At 44.5% G+C, this 23,263-nt stretch overlaps 1 protein-coding gene across 3 annotated transcripts in view; it reads left to right on the plus strand.

Moving 5' to 3' along the window:
- Positions 1-11,047, plus strand: part of PITX3 (paired like homeodomain 3) — a 191,171-nt gene extending 180,124 nt beyond the window's left edge. For all 3 annotated transcript variants that reach the window (XM_068257942.1, XM_068257944.1, XM_068257943.1), the window contains 2 exons: positions 6,104-6,309; positions 9,657-11,047. In XM_068257942.1, the coding sequence (XP_068114043.1) occupies positions 6,104-6,309; positions 9,657-10,220 (770 nt within the window). In that variant the 3' untranslated portion in view covers positions 10,221-11,047. The remainder of the gene's footprint in view (positions 1-6,103; positions 6,310-9,656) is intronic.
- The last annotated feature ends 12,216 nt before the right edge of the window (positions 11,048-23,263 follow it).

The raw sequence follows: 23,263 nt of genomic DNA on the forward strand, positions 1-23,263 counted from the left end.
AAACCAAATACTTGTTACATAGTTCTGCATCTACCTACTGTTTACACTAAAGCATGTGAATGGTAACCAACCATTCCTCTTTTTCAAAGGAACACCTTGATGACACATAGATTGTACTAAATTATTCAGGATACCCATTTTAGCTTAGCTATCTTGGTTTCAGCAGCATACATGATATATACAGTATATACACAAACATACACACATGTATATATACATAAATCAGGATATTACTGTGTTTTCCCGAAAATTAGACACTGTCTTATATTAATTTTTGCTCCAAAAGATGTGCTAGGGCTTATTTTCAGGGGATGTCTTATTTTTGGGGAAACATTGGTAGTTTTCCTATACAAAATGTACATACTGTATGCCATGCTAAGCAAAGCCAGTGCAGGAGCACAAGCAGCATACACAGAGCTTGCAGTTTGCAGATATTGGCTCTCACTTCCAAGAAACTGATTTTGCTGCTCGTGTGGGGAAGTGCTCCCAACAGGTCATGCATACCACAGCCCAAGAGTGATGCTGGAATAGGGGGATCCTGGCAAGGTTAAATAGCAGCAGTTGTCCTGTGTCATAAAAAGATAAGCATCAGGATAATACACACAGGCGTGTGTGTATCCGCTGAGTCTAAAGGCCCATACACACGTCTGATTTTTGCGAACGATGGGTCGTTTGAATGTCCCGTCATTTAGTCGTTCGCACGCCAAATCGGGCGTGTGTACAGACTATCGTTCGGGTGATAAGACTAGTTTTGAGCGGTCTGCCCGGTGAACGACTGAATGACGGAACGTTCAAACAACCCATCGTTCGCAAAAATCAGACGTGTGTATGGGCCTTAATTCTCCCAGGCAGAGAAATCTCAGTCAGGCTCCTCAGAGCTACTATATAGGATAAGCTGTGTGTCCTGGGAAGAGGTGAAGCTCTGCTGATGCTTATCACTTTACAACATAGATCAAGAAGGCTGGCTCCTACAAAAACACAAATTACTGGTCTTTAGAACTCACATTTGCTTGTGTCATGTGGGCTGCTGCCTAGCTAGGGCTTAAATTCGGGGGATGGCTTATATTTCAAGCATGCTTGGAATTCCTGCTAGGGCTTATTCCCAGGGGATGTCTTACTTTCAGGGAAACACGGTAGTATCAGGGTTGATCGGAACAGCCGAATACCGGTTTCATCAGAATTTGGTGTTCTGCAAGCAAATTCCGAATTTCAAGTTCCAATTTTTGAGTTCCACAACCATTTTCTATTAAATTAAATGGCGCAGATTTCCATAGTTAATAGCAAAGCCTCCATATATGCTATCGTCACCAAATTTGCTATATATGTTAGAGAGAACAGTAGGAACATGTTGTTTTTAACTAAATCCATTTTAAAGTTTCATAGGAAAGAATGTTTTTTTTAAACTGTAAAATGATACTTTGAAGCAAGATTTTTTTCTCAGGCGCCCTGAAAGCGGCTATCAGTAATCAGGCACTTTATTTAGCCTGAGGAAGTGGGCGAGTTCCCATGGAATGCGTTGCCTGTGCTTTGTACTAATAAACAATTCATTTTATGTGAATTTGTCGCCATTGAAGTAAGCCACCTCATTTATTTGCTTTTAGAGTGTTTGATTTCCATCGGGTACCTCTTTTTCCCTTATCTGTGTCTTACTCCCCCCTCACCCCCTTCCCGCCAGTGAGGGGAGTTCCCTACACTTGCCACCTAGTGGTATTTAACCATGTTACGGGTGATCAGAGTGCATGTAATTTTTCTAAGAGAGCGACCACCTCCGGGATCCTTGGTAACCTGAGTGGAGTCGGGGTTGTGTATTTCCACCTGTCTGAAGTGGTCGGTTACCCCTGTTGAGTATTTTTGAGCTGTCCTTTCATTCATCCACTAATTATCGTGACATACTGAACCATTTGGGCTCCCATCGTCTTTGTGTTTTTTTCTTTTTTAGTGTATCACACTTTATCTTCCACTATTTTGTTGGGGCAACTATTTTCCAAATATACTTATTTGTGAAACCTAATTTTGGGTTTCCAGCCAAAGCAATGCAATGCAGATTGCATAGGCTGTCTATGGCCATTCAGCGGCGGGAGTTTGTCGGGATTGGCGGTTGTCCAGGACCTCCTCAGAGGATACTTGTGCTGAATGGCCTTTCAGCTGCTGTAATTTTGTATTGCATTGGCTGGAAACCCGAAAATTGGCTTCCAAAACAAGAATCTTCGGCACACAATGATGTCAACAAAATGGTTGCAGGGTAATCCCCGGGGGCCACGCTAGAATCAGAGGGAGCGATATTTCACAAGGATTGGGAGTCCAGGGGAGCAGGGAAGGGGAAGGCATGATCCCACCATTCATGAAAAAAAACGCTAGTTTTGTAATTTTACTGTGGCCTCCGGGAACAGACGATAACCCTTTCAGTCATTTTGTTGACATCACTTTACTCCAAAAATTCTTGTTTTTATAACCAATTTTCATATACCAGCTTAAATTCCACTTCCCATCACAGGCCATTTTTAAGGATAATTTTTTTGCAGAAAATTCTTGTTTCTGATGCCAATTTTCACATGGTCGCAGTACTTGAAACCGTGAAAATTCTGAGTTTCGTGATTTTACTCAAAACGGATGAAATTGGATATGAATCAGTGGAACTCGGATCTGTACCAATCCACAAACTCCACCCTAATTACCGGTAGTATGTAGCACTGCCCCCTCAGTGATGTTCTGTCAAGACACTGATATCATTGCAATTCTTCCTAGAAGACTCTGGGAGATCAATTGATTTTTCTGCTCAATAGACAGAGGTGGTTAAAATAATAGTTATAAGCAACCAGCATCCCAATGCACTGCATGCAGTGCATTTACCGTATAACAGTACAATAAAGCATGCTTTTCATTGACTGTATGCTTCACTATATGTGACACAATTTTATAACATGCACCACTTTTACCTTCTGTTGTGTTGCGTTCCCGTTTTTACAGGAAACACAATGCAGCAGTCACTGTGAACCCAGCCTTAGTAGTTATATACCTTGCCAGCAGTAAAGATGCCAGCACCTGTGATAAATTTAGGAATGTGAATCAGAGTTAGGTAAAATTTTACAATGGGCAAAGACTAACTACATCATTTAAAAATATATATAAAAAGCTATTTTTAAATTAAGTTATTTGCAGCAAAATGTCCCTGTAAAGGAACAGGGAAGAAGTGATCTGTCAAGCTTAAAAAAGATCCTAATCTTCTCAACCTGCGCTGATTTTTCAAAGCTGGGTGAAACTAACCTTTAGCTGGTTCACAGTGACTGCTGCATTGTGTTTCCTGTAAAAACGGGAACGCAACACAACAGAAGGTAAAAGTGTGCATGTTATAAAATTGTGTCACATATAGTGAAGCATACAGTTCACAAAGCGGTGATAACTCAGTTATCAAGCCTAAAAGACTTTAGGCGTGATAACCTTTGCACTAGCAGAGTTATTACCGCTTTGTGCTGCTGATCGTGTGAAGCTCCCGCGTGCAAAGTTTTGCACGCACAAACGCGCAGGTGCGCGCGCAAAGTCCCATAGGGCTTAATGGGCGCAAATCTTTGCGCACAGGAGCTTCGCGCGAGTTACTAGCGATCATACCTAAACTAAGTTTAGGCGTGATAAAGGGCTTTTCACAGGCGTGCAAAGTGTTTGCACTGCTTTGTGAATCAGGCCCATAGTGATTGACAGAACACAAGATAACACAGCTCACAGAATTCATTAAATTATAGAATCAGTATGAAGAAAAAAAGCGGGGCACCACTCCTTAAAAGTCCCTTTATTCCGGTGGGGGAGACAGCCGGTACATGCAGTGGGGGTATCGAGTGCCTGACAGCTGTTTCGCTGGTTTAAACCAGCTTCTTCAGAGGCAGTATGTACCTACTGCCTCTGAAGAAGCTGGTTTAAACCAGCGAAACAGCTGTCAGGCACTCGATACCCCCACTGCATGTACCTGCTGTCTCCCATACCGGAATAAAGGGACTTTTAAGGAGTGGTGCCCCGCTTTTTTTCTTCATACTGATTGGATGGCAAAGTTTCTTGGATGAGCACGCTCTGCATTCTGGTCCCAGTCCTGGTGTGTCTGCCCTGCTGCGTTTGGTGCCAGGTACTGTTTTCTTCTCCTTTAATATCATTAAATTATAGCCTTGACATTTGCTCGTAATAGTCATCAAGAATAAGAATATTTATTATTCTGGAAAATATGAGTGGGAGAAAGTAGAACAAAACAGAATTATAGTGAACACAGAACACCGCCATGTATTACCAAGCAAAAGGGAACAATGGCAGAAGCAAAATGTCATTTAGGAAAGTAAACAAATACAACACATTCAAACTAACATCTTTTTGCCGAGCCTTTGAAAATATTACAAGTGTCTTCTATAAATATACACTTTCCTAGACTAATGTAAGTATTTTGTAATATTGATGTAACCAACTATCACAAAAAAATTTAAAATTTCAAATACTTACCTATAAATGTAAACTTCTCCCATAGTAAAATGCACTATAAATTACTTTTTTTCCTATGTCACTGTCACTTACAGTAGGAAGTGAAAATCTGACAGATCTGTCAGATTTGGGACTAGTCCATCTCCTCATTAGGGATTCTCCGTTATTCTTTACTGTATTTACTAAAACACTTACTGAACTGCAGTTACTCAGTCCACAAAAACAAGAAGGAGTAATTGTATTGGTTCCTCTGGTGTCCAAATAGAAAGGTGATGGCCAATTAGCTTCCCCATTCTCTCTTAGGGCTGGTGCACACCAAGAGCACTTCTGAGCGCTTTTAAAAATGCTAGCGCTTTAAAACAGTGCTTGGCTAATGTATTTGAATGGGATGGATCACACCAGAGCGGTGTGATTTTCTTCCAAACGCAAACACGGGTCCTGCAGCATTTCTGCGCTTTTCTAAGGTGATTCAGCCTCTATGTTAAGTATAGTAAAGTGGAAAATCGCTCTGTAAAGCGCTAGAACAGAGAGCTATTTTCCAAGCGTTTTTGTTACAGAAGCTGTTCAGTTCCAGCTCTACTGTAAAATACAAAAAGCTACACCAAAACACTCCAAAAATCGCTAGGCATGATTAGAAAATTGCTAAGCACATACCTAGAATCGCTCTGAAAAATTACTTCCGAAAGCGCTGAGCATTTGCAATTACACTAGCGCTTTTTGGTGTGCACTGACCCTTAGACCCACTTTTTACACACTATGGGCACACAATAAAGAAATGTTTTTTTGTTTTGGTTTTTTTTAACCTTCTGCTGACCGCGTCACGCCGATGGGCGTGGCCGCGGTGGCAGCCCCAGGACTGCCTAACGCCAATCGGCGTAAAGTCCTGGGGCTCTGTTTTGCAGGAGATCGCGTGCAGGCTGCGCGCGCATCTTCTGCTTGGGGGGGGCAGAGCTCCGCCCCTCTTCAGTCTCCGAGTGGCGATTGCTGCTCGGGAGACTGTTAGACGGCGATCACGTCGTCTATTTACTCTGTGCAGCGCTGCGATCAGCAGCAGTGCTGCACTGGGGACAGCAGTGTGACACGGCTGTCCCCCTGAGGGACAAGAGAGCAATCGGCTCTCATAGGCAGAAGCCTATGACAGCCGATCGCCATAATTGGCTGGCTGTGGGGAGGGAGGGAGGGATGATAATTAAAGAAACAGGGTTTTTTTTTAATAAAAACAACAACAATAATAATTATTTAAAAAAAAAATAAACATGGGGGAGCGATCAGACCCCACCAACAGAGATCTCTGTTGGTGGGGAGAAAAGGGGAGGGGGGAATCACTTGTGTGCTGTGTTGTGCGGATCTGCAGCTTAGTCTTAAAGCGGCAGTGGCACATATTACTAAAAATGGCCTGGTCACTAGGGGGTTTTGCACTGCAGTCCTCAAGTGGTTAAACAGTACACAAGGGGTCGATTTGCCAGTTGCATAGTGGGTGAGGCAGAAGTTTAGATTCTTCCTCAGGTGCAGCTTAATTAAACTATGCAAGCAGTTTAAATCTGCAACCTTCCTTTATTTTGTGCAAATGGAATTTTGACATCACTGTGTGCAGCTTATAATACAAGTTATTCACCAGAAATATTAATAATACATTCACTTTTTCTAGACACAGAAAAGTCTCAACAAAACCAAACAGATGACTCCAACCCTGAAGATGGATCACTAAAGAAAAAACAAAGGAGGCAAAGGACACATTTTACCAGTCAACAGCTCCAGGAACTGGAGGCAACCTTCCAAAGGAACCGTTACCCAGACATGAGCACCAGGGAGGAGATTGCAGTGTGGACCAACCTCACCGAGGCCAGAGTCAGGGTAAGATGCAAAGATATTATGGGTATAATACCATTACATTCATGGGCGGATTTGTACTTTTTACTGCCCAAGGCCGCTATCACCAGCCATCTCCTTGCCAACCCTCCCCACATATCAACACTTTTACTGGTCCCGTCCTTGTCTCTCTCCTCATCTGCTGCAGCTCTTGGTTAGTGCTTCACCAGGCAGTGGGTGCAATGTTTTTATTTATTTCATGGGCAGCACGGTGGCGTAGTGGTTAGCGCTCTCGCCTTGCAGCGCTGGGTCCCTGGTTCGAATCCCAGCCAGGGCACTATCTGCAAAGAGTTTGTATGTTCTCTCCGTGTCTGTGTGGGTTTCCTCCGGGCACTCCGGTTTCCTCCCACATTCCAAAAACATACGGATAAGTTAATTGGCTCCCCCTAAAATTGGCCCTAAACTACAATACTTACACTACGTAATATAGACATATGGCAATGATAGGGATTAGATTGTGAGCTCCTTTGAGGGACAGTTAGTGACAAGATATATATATATACACTGTACAGCGCTGCGTAATATGTCGGCGCTATATAAATACTAAATAATAATAATAATAATAAAAAAATGTATTCTTCTTCAGGTAGGTCACTCTCTGTGCCTACACCCTGCAGTTTCTCTGACCTATCTGTCAGCCTCAACGGTACAGACGCAACAAACTTTCCTGTTTGTAGCATTAGGAATAGCTTGGTCAGTCACTTGCCGCTGTGGCTGCCCGGCCCTTATTTCCTGGTGTCCTAAGCCATGGCCTTTGTGGCCTTGCCTGAAATATGCCCATGGTTACTCTGCAAAACAGCTCACAGGGCAGGTGTGAATAAATAATCTCACCTAATTTTTCACTATGCCCCCTGCCCCTCCACACATTTTATTATGGGTATTATTATTAGTATTCAATATTCTGCTATGCCCCCCCCCCCACTCACACACACACACATACTATCACCACCACACATTTCATTAACCTCCTGATTCCATCTGATTTTAGGGTCTAAAAACAGTGCAATTTTTTCATGTGCTTTTAGACCCTAAAAGCATGAAAAAAATCATACCACGAGAGAGTCTGCAGGAGCCCCAGCACTTACTCATCTCCCTGGGCTCCACGCTGCAGTTTTCCCTTCGTCCTCTGGTGGGCGCTGTAATCCTATAGTGAGATTGCAGGCTGTCGTCATGACGACAGATGGCGATCTCACCAGGGGGAAGCAGAGTCTTGGAGGAGAGGAAGAAGACTGGTGGCTGACATCGGGATCACCCGGGAGGCGAGTTGAACCGCCCACTGCACGCATTGCTCTGCATAGAACCTCCGGCGTCTACCCCGAGTGTCGTCGGGGTTATCGCTTTAAGCTGTGGTTTTCCACCCTAACTGTAGCTTGGGGTTACCGCCAAGGAGGTTAATGACTACTTATGCCTGGTACACACCATGCAATTTTCCCCTAAGATCTTCGGGAAATGTCCCATCTTTCGATAATTTCCTGCATGTCCAATCTGCTTCAAATTGGGAAAGGGATCCATTTTGTGCAGTACTGATCTCAAAATTGATCCCTTTCTCGATTTGACATTCTGGAAATTATTGAACAATGGAAAATTTCCCATCAATCTGATGGAAAAATTGCATGGTGTGCACCAGCCCTTAACTGCACTTGATGGCTACTTTGTGCCCCAGATATGATACTCGGTTATTGAGTACATGCCCGCCATGAGCCCCAATAGCACCGTGTGGCCCCAAATAAAGGGATGAAATAGGAGGCAGAGCTACATCGGTTGTGGCCAACACACTAATGACATGTGCCACACTGGGACTCAGCTGCTGGGGGGGAAGCCCAACTTCTCCCACCCTCTCCCTGGAGCCCCCTCTGTGCTCCCCCCTCTTGGCAGAGTAAGCACAGCTGAAAGCCCCATATGTGCAACTCACCTACCTTCCTGCTCCAAGCGCTGTTAACTTGCCGCTGGTCTCCTACGTCTGCATGGCCCAATATACACTCTCTTCTTCCTGCTAATCAGGTGCTCACAGCGCTCAGGGTGGTCGCCCGCCTGGCCCACCCCTAGAAAAGGGGCTGGTAACAGTTTAGTGTCTCTACCATAGTCTAACGTCAGCTGGGTATGGTAGGAGCCAATTAACTTACCAGTTTTTGGGGAAGTGTTTGGAAACTGGGGGAAACTGTGCAAACAAGGGGAGAGCATAGGAACTCCATGCAAATAGCGTCCTGATAGGTAAAGGTGACCCAGAGCTGCAAGGCAAAAGTGTTATTCATTATGCGAACATGCCAGCTATCTTTACTACAAATAGTGGAATTCACTTGTATACACCAGTTTCTGAGACAAGCTTTCAAAAGATTTAAAAAGCAATTTTTGATTATTTAAACACATATGTACATTTTAGTGTGTATTTAACTTGTGAATAAGACACATTATGTTCTCTGCTCATAAACCCACACATCTGTGTTCTGATGGCAAATAACACAGACATACAGTATTTGGTATCGTCTCAAGGCACTTGTTTACAGCATGGAATCAGTTATAAGAGAAACAAACCTTAGTATATCTGTACTGTATTATGAGTTATAAGGGCTGTTTCTATTTTTGTAGACCCTAGAAGATCCAAAAATGCAAATTTTGTAGGCAAATGTGTGCAGCTTGAAATTGGGCAAATTGAATCTTGATAAGGTGGAATTCGATTGGCCTCTTTTCAAGCGGCAGATATTTGCATACAAAATTTGCATAATCCTTCATCAACTAAGAATTATTTGCATCTTAGTGACCATCCCTACTCTACAGAATTATCCAATAAAACTGTGCTAAAACAAAGTACAGCACTGGGTCCCCAGTTCAAACCACAGCCAGTAACTATCTGCACAGAGTTTATATGTTCTCCATGTGTCTGTGTGAGTTTCCTTCTGGATCCCAAAAACATGCAGGTAAGTTAATTGTCTTCCACCTAAAATTGGCCCTGGACTATGGTAGGGAAAAGACTGTGTGCTTCTCTACGGGTCATTTAGTAACAAGACTGTATATTGCTGTGGAAGAAGTAAATAATAATAATAAAAGTGCAGTAGCCACAATTTGCAGATTCTTAAAAAGAATCGGGAGATTATTGGTATAAGCTAAACTAGACTGAAATGGAATAGCTATTTGATTGACAGGTATGTAAATATTCTTATCCTAAACAGAAGTAAAATAAAAACATAAGCACATTTTCTAATCTTCATTGAATATAAATTAAATGTTCAGTTTTATCTGGTTTCCAGCTTCACATTCCAATCCAAAAACATCCACCAATGTTTTCCTCAATGGTTTATGTACAGTTGATAATAATGGCATTGTTTTGTCCTCAGGTATGGTTCAAGAACAGGAGAGCCAAATGGAGGAAGCGAGAACGAAATCAACAAGCTGAGCTCTGCAAGAACAGTTTTGGAGCTCAGTTTAATGGACTCATGCAACCCTATGATGACATGTACTCTGGATATTCATATAACAACTGGGCCACCAAAGGTCTTGCAACTAGCCCCCTATCTGCTAAGAGTTTTCCATTTTTTAACTCCATGAATGTAAGTCCTTTATCATCCCAACCAATGTTCTCTCCACCAAACTCCATTGCCTCAATGACCATGACTTCCTCTATGGTTCCATCAGCAGTGACTGGAGTTCCTGGCTCTAGCCTTAACAATTTGGGAAATATAAACAACCTAAACAGTCCCAGCCTGAATTCTGCTGTCTCAGCCAGTGCCTGTCCCTATGCCTCATCAGCGAGTCCCTACATGTACAGGGACACCTGCAACTCAAGCCTTGCAAGTTTGAGGCTGAAAGCTAAGCAACATGCCAACTTTACGTACCCAGCAGTACAGACTCCGGCTTCAAACCTAAGCCCATGTCAGTATGCTGTGGACCGGCCAGTATGAACGACCACATGCCAAAGACTTGATGGTAGCCATAATACAGAAGACCTTATTGTCCTGCAGTGGATGCCTTATTTAAAATAAATAAATAAATAAAATGGGCATGACATTTTCTCTGAGGAACCATTTCCATTTTTAAACTGACAGAACTGCAGACTTTATTTCATTTTGGACTCGAGAGGACATTCTATGCGAATTGCTCAGTGGAAGACAGGGTTTCAAATCCAAAGAAAAACTGTATTCCAAGTTCTTGAGTACTCTTGCTTCACAAGCCAAGCTGTTTCGTGGTTGTGCGGTTTTTATTGAACAGGAATTAGCCAGGCTCCCTTTTTTGTACAGTATGCTTGAATTAAAAAGACATTAAACATGTAATAGGTTATTTCAATGCAAAAAAAATTAAATAAAAATCAACAAGTCTACTTATTTATCAGAAGGACAACCCCATCAGTGCAACAAACATCGTAAATACAAGCATGACCGTGGCAACTGACCAGCGGAGAGTCACTAATGTAATCTAAGGAAATAGGATGTATATATATTATATAAAGTATAAAATGAACCTTTTTCTTCTTGTTTTTGTATGTGGAATAATCTATAAAATAGAAACTAAACATGACATTGCATGTCCCAGTTGGAGTAGACTGCAATGTGACAGACCTTTTTCTCCATTGAGACGTTGAAAGACTGCTTTGGATACTTTGAAAGTGTAACTTTTAATGATGGTCATATTTCAACCTGCCTCAGTACCCCTTCCCCCCTCCCCCCATGTCTTTTCTCTCCCACTTCCATTTGAAAGACAAAAAAAATAAAATAAATGTTGGAGAAACTGATTTTTGATTTGTTCTTTAAAACACATTTATGGGTTTTCACGATTAGGTTGTTGTGAAATATTGGTGTTTTCTTAGCTTTTCAAGAAATCCAGTAAGCAGAATTTTCTGATGATGGACTAACACCAATTCAGTTTCTGAGAAATAAGTTTTCATGGAAAACTAACTTGTTTATCTTCCCAAGAACCAAGTGTATAATTGATGCCTTGTTGTCACACATTGCTGCTGTGGGTCCCTGAAGCAGAGATAAACCCACCTTTGCCATCATATCATCAAGGAAAAACCCATCTCCTAGAAGATATCAAGATGTGATAATAGGACTTCTTGGACTTTATTCAATTCACTTTTTCTCCTTAGTTTTCTCCTAGGAAATGCGGCCCACTTTATCAATAAAATGCCTTTCAAGTAACCAGCAAACAAAAAAAGAGACATTTTCACCCAGTACTTTTTCACATACTTTTTGGTAACCTTTTGATTAGAGTGCTGAAAACTTACAGTAAACCTATGAAGAAAAATGATCTCCTTGGAGAAAACTTGAATTGAATAAGGGCTCATGTGTAAGGTACTCTTAGTATGGAGTTCAGGAGATGTGTTTACATCCCAGAGCTGTGTGCTAGGCATGGTCAAAAAAATTCATATAATTTCAAGAACATGCATTAATATTCAAAGCTTTATTGGAAACGTCAGATTAATAGATACGTTTCAGCTCAGAATAAATCAGAGAAGCAACATGGAAGCAACATGAATGTGTCATGATCGCTGCTGCAGCAGGCATTGCTGGAAGTAGTAGTGCTGCAGCTCAGGTAGTTCTGATCTCTTTCCATGCAAGCTGCATAGCTTTGTCTGCCTTTCCCTGCTGTCAGTTTGTGACTGATTATCATTCACCTGTGTGGGAATCTGCATGTCTGCTCCCATTGGATGATCTCAGTATAAAGATCTGCTTCCTGCAGGACTCCTCGGGTTTTCATAGCTTCAGTTTAAGCCTGTCTTGCTGTCGCTTCAGCCCCCGATCGTGTTTCTTGTTCTAAAGATACTTTGCTGGTTTTGCATCATATATTGGTTCATTGCCTATATATATGCATACCAGCACGTTTATTATTTTCCTTGTATTCGTGTTACGTTGATACATCAGTGACGCTGATATATACGTACACGAACTGTTTATATCCTGTGTTCAGTTAGTCAGTTCTAGCACGTTGATCACCCGTGCTGAGCTAGTTATCCTGTTCCTGGTCCTGTTTGTGGATTGCGTTCATCTCTGCGAGTAGATAACGAATCCTTCTGAATCCTGTCCTGTTACCGTTTGTGGATTGCGTTCATCTCTGCGAAGAGATAGCGAATCCTTCTGAGTCCTGTTCCCTGTATTACTCCAGTCCTAGTCAGCGTTCCTGCTTATGTCATATATCGGTTCATTGCCGATATATACATATGTTAGTCAGACGTTACAAATAGTTTCATTGATAGCTGTAATTGTAATACGCTAGGAAAACATACTTATTGTATATTTGTCTGTGTTACGTTCATCTATCTTGATCCTGCTATTTCCTGACTATCCTGTCCTGTCTTTGTGAGGCACGCCATCGCTGCAACGCATTGGCTGCCTCATTCCAGTCTGTCTTGTTGTGGACGCTTGCTGTCACTAAGTAGCGGCTAGCTAGCAAGCGTTCATTCTGTCTACCTGTCCTGATCTCCTCAGTTCTGGTTTATGCGCTCAGCGCTACTTTGCGCTGAGACGTTATAGCGAAAGCATTGTTTGTGGCTGTCGGATCTGCACCGGCTCTGTGCGCCACAATCTCCTTTTGGAGTCAGTCCTCCCCTCCACTATACTGGGGATAGCCTGTTTCCTTGTGCTAGTGTGTGTACCTCCTCCACGTCAGCTCATGCGTTGCATGCTGACTGTGGAGAATACACCACCAAGCCTTACAGAATGCAATAGAAACCTGATATTTGACAAACAATAGTCAGAAGAACATAAATTATGCAAAATAGATTAAACCTGCTATCCATCCAGGGATCGTTTTACAATTAGCAGACTCTTCCTCAATACGGTAATCTAAAGATGATGCAAATTGTATGCATTTTATTGTTTAGCAATTTGAAAATGGACCAATAAAATGCAATTGCTGCATTTGCGGCCCGGGTCGGGCTCTCCAGCCTGTACAAAGATGGTGGCCGGAGGTGGCCGCGGCTGCGCAGTACGCATAGCCGCTACTGTTACGTGGATCGGGGGATTGGCCTTAGAGCTGCGCAGCCGCACTCACGGCTATGCGTACTGCGCAGCCACGGCCACCTCCGGCCGCCATCTTTGTACAGGCTGGAGAGCCCGACCCGAGCCGCGTGGTCAGGGGACGTTCGGGGGGATATTGTGCAGCGGGGACCCGGCGGAACGGCACGGAGGGCGCGGACGGCGTCCTCCGTGCCTTACAAACAGACACAGGTATCTAACTTTTGTAATGTTTTTTTTACAAAACAGGCCTCGTAAGTCCTTTAAGCCGATGGGTGGCGGCAAGGGCTGGGCCCAAACGACCGCAATACGCCCATCGGCTGTGGCGGCAGCAGGCATGGCTGTGCGGCGATCACGTCATTCGTGCCGCGATTGGCCGCCGGCGACAGGCTCTGCCCCCCTCGCGCTGTAACCCGTCGGCCGTTCGGAAGCGGCAGCGGGTTACTAGCTCCCAGATCGCCACATACAAAAGGTATAATACGCTTTGTAATGTATACAAAGCGTATTATACAGGCTGCCTCCTGCCCTGGTGGTCCCGGTGATCGAGGGACCACTAGGGCAGGCTGCAGCCACGCAGGTAAGCACCCAAGCACACTGATCTCCCCCCGCCCTTCCCTCTGATCGCCCACAGTACCCCTCAGACCCCCCCTGCCCACCCCTCAGACCCCTGTTTGCAACCAATCACCCCCCTAATCACCCATCAATTACTCTGTCACTATCTGTCAGCGCTATTTTTTTAACTAGTCCCTAAACTGCACCCTGGGGGCTCCTGATCACCCCCCCCCCACACTCTCAAATCCTCCCCAGACCCCCCTGTGTACTAAATACATCTATCCTCCCCTTTAATCACCTGTCAATCACCCGTCAATCACCACCTGTCACTGTCACTCATCAGATCAGACCCTAACCTGCCTCTTACGGGCATCTGATCACCCTCCCACACCATCAGATCGCCCGCAGACCTACCCTCAGATCACCTCTAAAGTGCATTGTTTACATCTGTTCTGCCATCTAATCACCCACTGATCACCCATCAATCACCCATCAATCACCCCCTGTCACTGCTACCCATAAGATCAGACCCCTATCTGCCCCTAGGGCACCCAATCACCCGCCCACACCCTCAGAGCGACCTCAGACCCCCCCAGACCTCCCCCGACTGTGTACTGTATACATCTATTCTCCCCTGTAATCACCTGTCAATCACCAGTCAATCACCCGTCACCACCTGTCACTGCCTCCCATCAGATCGGAACCTAACCTGCCTCTTACGGGCATCTGATCACCCTCCCACACCATCAGATCGCCCGCAGACCTACCTCAGATCACCTCCAAAGTGCATTGTTTACATCTGTTCTGACATCTAATCACCCACTGATCACCCATCAATCACCCCCTGTCACCACCTGTCACTGCTACCAATCAGATCAGACCCCTATCTGCACCTAGGGCACCCAATCACCTGCCCACACCCTCAGAATGACCTCAGACCCCCCCAGATCTCCCCCCCCCCCCTGTGTACTGTATACATCTATTCTCCCCTGTAATCACCTGTCAATCACCTGTCAATCACCTGTCAATCACCCGTCAATCGCCCCGTCACCACCTGTCACTGCCTCCCATCAGATCGGAACCTAACCTGCCTCTTACGGGCATCTGATCACCCTCCCACACCATCAGATCGCCCGCAGACCTACCCTCAGATCACCTCCAAAGTGCATTGTTTACATCTGTTCTGCCATCTAATCACCCACTGATCACCCATCAGTCACCCCCTGTCACCACCTGTCACTGCTACCCATCAGATTAGACCCCTATCTGCCCCTAGGGGACCCAATCACCCCGCCACACCCTCAGAACGCCCTCAGACCCCAGCCCTGATCACCTCGCCAGCGCATTGCTTGCATCTATTCCCCCCTCTAATCACACCTTGAGACACCCATCAATCACCTCCTGTCACCACCTGTCATCTCCTAGCACACCTACCCATCAGATCAGGCCCTAATTTGCCCAGTGTGAGCTCCTGATCACTCGGCCAAACCCTCAGATCCCCCTTAGACCCCTTTCCGATCACCTCCCCAGTGCATTGATTGCATCTATTTTCCCCTCTAACCACCCCCTGAGACACCCATCAATCACGTCCTGTCACCCCCCTAGCACTCCTATCCATCAGATCAGGCCCAATACAACCTGTCATCTAAGAGGCCACCCTGCTTATGACCGGTTCCACAAAATTCACCCCCTCATAGACCACCTGTCATCAAAATTAGCAGATGCTTATACCCCTGAACAGTCATTTTGAGACATTTGGTTTCCAGACTACCCACGGTTTTGGGCCCCTAAAATGCCAGGGGAGTATAGGGACCCCACAAGTGACCCCATTTTAGAAAAAAGACACCCCAATGTATTCTGTTAGGTGTATGACGAGTTCATAGAAGATTTTATTTTTTGTCAAAAGTTAACAGAAATTGATTTTTATTGTTTTTTTCACAAAGTATCATATTCCACTAACTTGTGACAAAAAATAAAATCTTCTATGAACTCACCATACACCTAACAGAATACCTTGGGGTGTCTTCTTTCTAAAATGGGGTCACTTGTGGGGTCCTATACTGCCCTGGCATTTTAGGGGCCCTAATCCGTGAGGAGTAGTCTAGAAAACAAATGCCTCAAAATGACCTGTGAATAGGACGTTGGGCCCCATAGCGCACCTAGGGTGCAAAAAAGTGTCACACATGTGGTATCGCCGTACTCAGGAGAAGTAGTATAATGTGTTTTGGGGTGTATTTTTACACATACCGATGCTGGGTGGGATAAATCTCTCTGTAAATGGACAATTGTGTGTAAAAAAAATAAAAAATTTGTCATTTACAGAGATATTTCTCCCACCCAGCATGGGTATATGTAAAAATTCACCATAAAACACATTATACTACTTCTTCTGAGCACGGCAGTACCACATGTGTGGCATTTTTGTGCAGCCTAACTGCGCTAAGGGGCCCAAAGTCCAATGAGTACCTTTAGGATTTCACAGGTCATTTTGAGACATTTGGTTTCAAGACTACTCCTCACGGTTTAGGGCCCCTAAAATGCCAGGGCAGTATAGGAAACCCACAAGTTACCCCATTTTAGAAAGAGGACACCCCAAGGTATTCCGTTAGGTGTATGATGAGTTCATAGAAGATTTTATTTTTTGTCCCAAGTTAGCGGAAATTTTTATTGTTTTTTTACAAAGTGTCAATTTCCGCTAACTTGTGACAAAAAAACAATCTTCTATGAACTCACCATACACCTAACAGAATACCTTGGGGTGTCTTCTTTCTAAAATGGGGTCACTTGTGGGGTTCCGATACTGCCCTGGCATTTTAGGGGCCCTAAACCGTGAGGAGTAGTCTAGAAACCAAATGCCTCAAAATGACCTGTGAATAGGACGTTAGGCCCCTTAGCGCACCTAGGCTGCAAAAAAGTGTCACACATGTGGTATCGCCGTACTCAGAAGAAGTAGTATAATGGGTTTTGGGGTGTATTTTTACACATACCCATGCTGGGTGGGAGAAATCTCTCTGTAAATGGACAATTGTGTGTTACAAAAGCAAAAAATTGTCATTTACAGAGATATTTCTCCCAACCAGCATGGGTATGTGTAAAAATACACCCCAAAACACATTATACTACTTATCCTGAGTACGACGGTACCACATGTGTGGCACTTTTTTGCACCCTAAGTGCGCTAAGGGGCCCAAAGTCCAATGAGTACCTTTAGGATTTCACAGGTCATTTTGCGACATTTGGTTTCAAGACTACTCCTCACGGTTTAGAACCCCTAAAATGCCAGAGCAGTATAGGAACCCCACAAATGACCACATTTTAGAAAGAAGACACCCAAGGTATTCCATTAGGAGTATGGGGAGTTCATAGAAGATTTTTTTTTGTCACAAGTTAGTGGAAAATGACACTTTGTGAAAAAAGAAAACAATAAAAATCAATTTCCGCTAACTTGTGACAAAAAATAAAATCTTCTATGAACTCACCATACTCCTAACGGAATACCTTGGGGTGTCTTCTTTCTAAAATTGGGTCATTTGTGGGGTTCCTAAACTGCCCTGGCATTTTAGGGGCCCTAAACCGTGAGGAGTAGTCTTGAAACCAAATGTCGCAAAATGACCTGTGAAATCCTAAAGGTACTCATTGGACTTTGGGCCCCTTAGCGCAGTTAGGGTGCAAAAAAGTGCCACACATGTGGTATCGCCGTACTCAGGAGAAGTAGTATAATGTGTTTTGGGGTGTATTTTTACACATACCCATGCTGAGTGGGAGAAGTATCTCTGTAAATGGACAATTTTGTGTAGAAAAAAATCAAAAAATTGTCATTTACAGAGATATTTCTCCCACCCAGCATGGGTATGTGTAAAAATACACCCCAAAACACATTATACTACTTCTCCTGAGTACGGCGATACCACATGTGTGGCACTTTTTTGCAGCCTAACTGCGCTAAGGGGTCAAAGTCCAATGAGCACCTTTAGGCTTTACAGGGGTGCTTGCAATTAGGCACCCCCCAAAATGCCAGGACAGTAAACACACCCCACAAATGACCTCATTTTGGAAAGTAAACACTTCAAGGTATTCAGAGAGAAGCATAGTGAGTCCGTGGCAGATTTCATTTTTTTTTTGTCGCAAGTTAGCAGAAATGGAAACTTTTTTTTTTTTTGTCACAAAGTGTCATTTTCCGCTAACTTGTTACAAAAAATAAAATCTTCTATGAACTCCCCATGCCTCTCAGTGAATACTTTGGGATGTCTTCTTTCCAAAATGGGGTCATTTGTGGGGTATTTATACTATCCTGGAATTTTAGCACCTCATGAAACATGACAGGTGGTCAGAAAAGTCAGAGATGCTTCAAAATAGAAAAATTCACTTTTGGCACCATAGTTTGTAAACGCTATAACTTTTACCCAAAGCAATAAATATACACTGAATTTTTTTTTTCAAAGACATGTAGTACAATAAATTTGGACAAAAATGTATACAGAAATTTTACTTTATTTGAAAAATGTCAGCACAGAAAGTAAAAAAAATCATTTTTTTGACAAAATTCATGTCTTTTTTGATAAATATAATAAAAACTAAAACTTGCAGCAGCAATCAAATAGCACCAAAAGAAAGCTGTATTAGTGACAAGAAAAGGAGCTAAAATTCATTTAGGTGGTAGGCTGTATGACCAAGCCATAAACCGTGAAAGCTGCAGTGGTCTGAATGGAAAAAAAGGCTCTGGTCCTTAAGGGACGAAAAGACTGTGGTCCTCAAGTGTTTAAACAGGAAGTAGCATCATACACTTAGAGGAAGCTTCGGAGGTGGAACGCAGGGAAGTATGTGAACCTGCAGCCACCCGCTACCACTGACAACAAGAGGGGAGCACTGAGAGGAGAGCCTGAGGTGAGGGAGGGGGGTCTGTCCCACCTCCCCCCGACGATGTGCGACCACGCTTTCCTCCCATGTTGAGACCTCTCCTGCCCTCCAAAATGGCCCTGAGCAGCCCCCCCCCCCCCCCCCCAGCAGCAGCAGGGGCTGCATCCCCCATTGTTATGCCCCTGGCTGCAACCAAATAAGTGTGGCATACTTTGCACTCAAAGTAGGCCTCACTTTCAGGGTACTGCTCCACAGCAGATACAACTGTTGTGGTGCCGCAATGGGACCAGCCATTGCGACACCATAGGGCTATCACTACTTCTGCAACAGGATGCAGTGATTTTGTGTTACCCAACACGACAGACCGTTTTAAGTGTAAAAAGGGGCCTACATGTGAGCACAACTTTACTTCACTGCATTTCTCCCTTGGCAACTCACATTTTTTAGGCTGCTTTCCCCCATATAAGAAAAAAGTACGGGGAGCTAAACGTACCTTTTTCTTATGTGCAATTGTCCCCTAACGGGTGAGACGGGCTGTATTTAAAGTTAGACATCCCGTACCTCTCTTTTTGTGTGATTTCCCCCATAACCTTCTCATTGTAGTGAGATATGATGCATTCATTACATGGCAATAGTAATGTATTGGTTGGTAGTCAGTGGCATGGCCAATGTCAAGCTGTAAAATACTTATTCCTTGACTGCAGCCCAGTTCACTCTGTGGTGGTAGTGGTAGATGTGCCTGCTTATTTGTTCAGCGCCAGGTTCGTGCAAATACCAACATTGCTTGGGGGATGCTGCTTTGGCAGGGGTTGTACATGACAGATGGATGAGGTGGCATGAATATGAATATGAGGCTGCAAATGGAATAGAAAACGAGGGCATAAGGGACTGTTTTACATGGGATTGTACATTAAAGAATAGGAGCTTTACTTTATGCAGGAACTACATTTGGAAAAAAGATGAGAGGAACTTGTACAATGGGGACTGCAGATGTAAAGAGAGGCTGTGCAAAGAATGTGGTTCTGCTGCACATGCTATAAATGTTTGTATGATATGCTCTGCTTTTCCCCCTCTATTTTGATAATTAGCAATTATGTTAATGAAAAGGAAGGAAACATATCATACAACAACAACATCATCCACATGTTTAATAATATGTTTAACCACTTGCCGACTGCCCCCAGCCGATGGGCGGCGGCAAAGACTAGGCCTAAACGACCGCAATACGCCCATCGGCGGAGGCAGGCGTGGTTATGCGGCGATCGCGTCATTAGTGACGCGATCAGCCGCCGGCGACAGGCACCGCCCCCCTCGCGCTGTAATCCGCTGGCCGTTCGGAAGCGCCGGCGGGTTACTAGCACCCGGATTGCCGCATGTAATATGTATAATAGGCTTTGTAATGTATACAAAGCCTATTATACTGGCTGCCTCCTGCCCTGGTGGTCCCAGTGTCCGAGGGACCACCAGGGCAGGCTGCAGCCACCCTAGTCTGCACCCAAGCACACTGATTTCCCCCCCTGATCGCCCACAGCACCCCTCAGACCCCCACCTGCCCACCCCCCAGACCACTGTTAGCACCCAATCACCCCCCTAATCACCCATCAATCACTCCCTGTCACTTTCTGTCAACGCTATTTTTTTTTAACCCTAAACTGCCCCCTGCTCCCTCCTGATCACCCCCTACCCCTCAGATTCTCCCCAGACCCCCCCCCTCCTGTGTACTGTATGCATCTATCCCCCCTGATCAACTGCCAATCACCTGTCAATCACCCACAATCACCCCCTGTCACTGCCACCCATCAATCAGCCCCTAACCTGCCCCTTGCGGGCAATATGATCACCCACCCACACCAATAGATCGCCCGCAGATCCGACATCAGATCACCTCCCAAGTGCAGTGTTTACATCTGTTCTCTACTCTAAACACCCACTAATTACCCATCAATCACCCATCAATCACCCCCTATCACCACCTGTCACTGTTACCCATCAGAATAGACCCTAATCTGCCCCTTGCGGGCACCCAATCACCCACCCCACACGCTTAGATTGCCCTCAGACCCCCCCTTATCAATTCGCCAGTGCATATTTTACATCTGTTCTTCCCTGTAATAACCCACTGATCACCTGTCCATCACCTATCAATCACCCCCTGTCACTGCCACCCATCAATCAGCCCCTAACCTGTCCCTTGCGGGCAATCTGATCACCCACCCACACCAATAGATCGCCCGCAGATCCGACATCAGATCACCTCCCAAGTGCAGTGTTTACATCTGTTCTCTACTCTAAACACCCACTAATTACCCATCAATCACCCATCAATCACCCCCTATCACCACCTGTCACTGTTACCCATCAGAATAGACCCTAATCTGCCCCTTGCGGGCACCCAATCACCCACCCCACACGCTTAGATTGCCCTCAGACCCCCCCTTATCAATTCGCCAGTGCATATTTTACATCTGTTCTTCCCTGTAATAACCCACTGATCACCTGTCCATCACCTATCAATCACCCCCTGTCACTGCCACCCATCAATCAGCCCCTAACCTGTCCCTTGCGGGCAATCTGATCACCCAACCACACCATCAGATTGCCCCAGACCTACCCTCAGATCACCTCCAAAGTGCATTGCTTACATCTGTTCTGCCATCTAATCACCCACTGATCACCCATCAATCAGCCCCTGTCACTGATACCCATCAGATTAGACCCCTATCTGCCCCTAGGGCACCCAATCACCCGCCCACACCCTCAGAACGCCCTCAGACCCCAGCCCTGATCATCTCGCCAGTGGATTGCTTGCATCTATTTTCCTCCTCTAATCACACCTTGAGACACCCATCAATCACCTCCTGTCACCACCTGTCACCCCCTAGCACACCTACCCATCAGATCAGGCCCTAATTTGCCCCGTGTGGGCTCTTGATCACTTGGCCAAACCCTCAGAACCCCCTCAGACCCCCTTCCGATCACCTCCCCAGTGGATTGATTGCATCTATTTTCCCCTCTAACCACCCCCTGAGACACCCATCAATCACCTCCTGTCACCCCCCTAGCACTCCTATCCATCAGATCAGGCCCAATACAACCTGTCATCTAAGAGGCCACCCTGCTTATGACCGGTTCCACAAAATTTGCCCCCTCATAGACCACCTGTCATCAAAATTTGCAGATGCTTATAACCCTGAACAGTCATTTTGCGAAATTTGGTTTCCAGACTACTCACGGTTTTGGGCCCTTAAAATGCCAGGGCAGTATAGGAACCCCACAAGTGACCCCATTTTAGAAAAAAGACACCCCAAGGTATTCTGTTAGGTGTATGACGAGTTCATAGAAGATTTTATTTTTTGTCAACAGTTAGCGGAAATTGATTTTTATCGTTTTTTTCACAAAGTGTCATTTTTCACTAACTTGTGACAAAAAATAAAATCTTCTATGAACTCACCATACACCTAACGGAATACCTTGGGGTGTCTTCTTTCTAAAATGGGGTCACTTGTGGGGTTCCTATACTGCCCTGGCATTTTAGGGGCCCTAAACCGTGAGGAGTAGTCTAGAAAACAAATGCCTCAAAATGACCTGTGAATAGGACGTTGGGCCCCTTAGCGCACCTAGGCTGCAAAAAAGTGTCACACATGTGGTATCGCCGTACTCAGGAGAAGTAGTATAATGTGTTTTGAGGTGTATTTTTACACATACCCATGCTGGGTGGGAGAAATATCTCTGTAAATGGACAATTGTGTTTAAAAAAAATAAAAAATGTGTCATTTCCAGAGATATTTCTCCCACCCAGCATGGTTATATGTAAAAATACACCACAATACACATTATACTACTTCTCCTGAGTACGGCGATACCACGTGTGACACTTTTTTGCACCCTAACTGCGCTAAGGGGCCCAAAGTCCAATGAGTACCTTTAGGATTTCAAGGGTCATTTTGCGGCATTTGGTTTCCAGACTACTCTTCACGGTTTAGGGCTCCTAAAATGTCAGGGCAGTATAGGAACCCCACAAATTACCCCATTTTAGAAAGAAGACACCCAAAGGTATTCCATGAGGAGTATGGTGAGTTCATAGAAGATTTTATTTTTTGTCACAAGTTAGCGGAAAATGACACTTTGTGAAAAAACACAATTAAAATCAATTTCCGCTAACTTGTGACAAAAAATAAAATCTTCTATGAACTCACCATACTCCTAACGGAATACCTTGGGGTGTCTTCTTTCTAAAATGGGGTCATTTGTGGGGTTTCTATACTGCCCTGGCATTTTAGGGGCCCTAAACCGTGAGGAGTAGTCTAGAATACAAATGCCTCAAAATGACCTGTGAATAGGACGTTAGGCCCCTTAGCGCACCTAGGTTGCAAAAAAGTGTCACACATGTGGTATCGCCGTACTCAGGAGAAGTAGTATAATGTGTTTTGTGGTGTATTTTTATACATACCCATGCTGGGTGGGAGAAATCTCTCTGTAAATGGACAATTGTGTGTAAAAAAAATCAAACAATTGTCATTTACAGAGATATTTCTCCCACCCAGCATCTGTATGTGTAAAAATACACCACAAAACACATTATACTA

This window comes from Hyperolius riggenbachi, chromosome 10 (genome assembly GCF_040937935.1).
Source record: "Hyperolius riggenbachi isolate aHypRig1 chromosome 10, aHypRig1.pri, whole genome shotgun sequence".
In the NCBI taxonomy this organism is placed as follows: Eukaryota; Metazoa; Chordata; class Amphibia; order Anura; family Hyperoliidae; genus Hyperolius; species Hyperolius riggenbachi.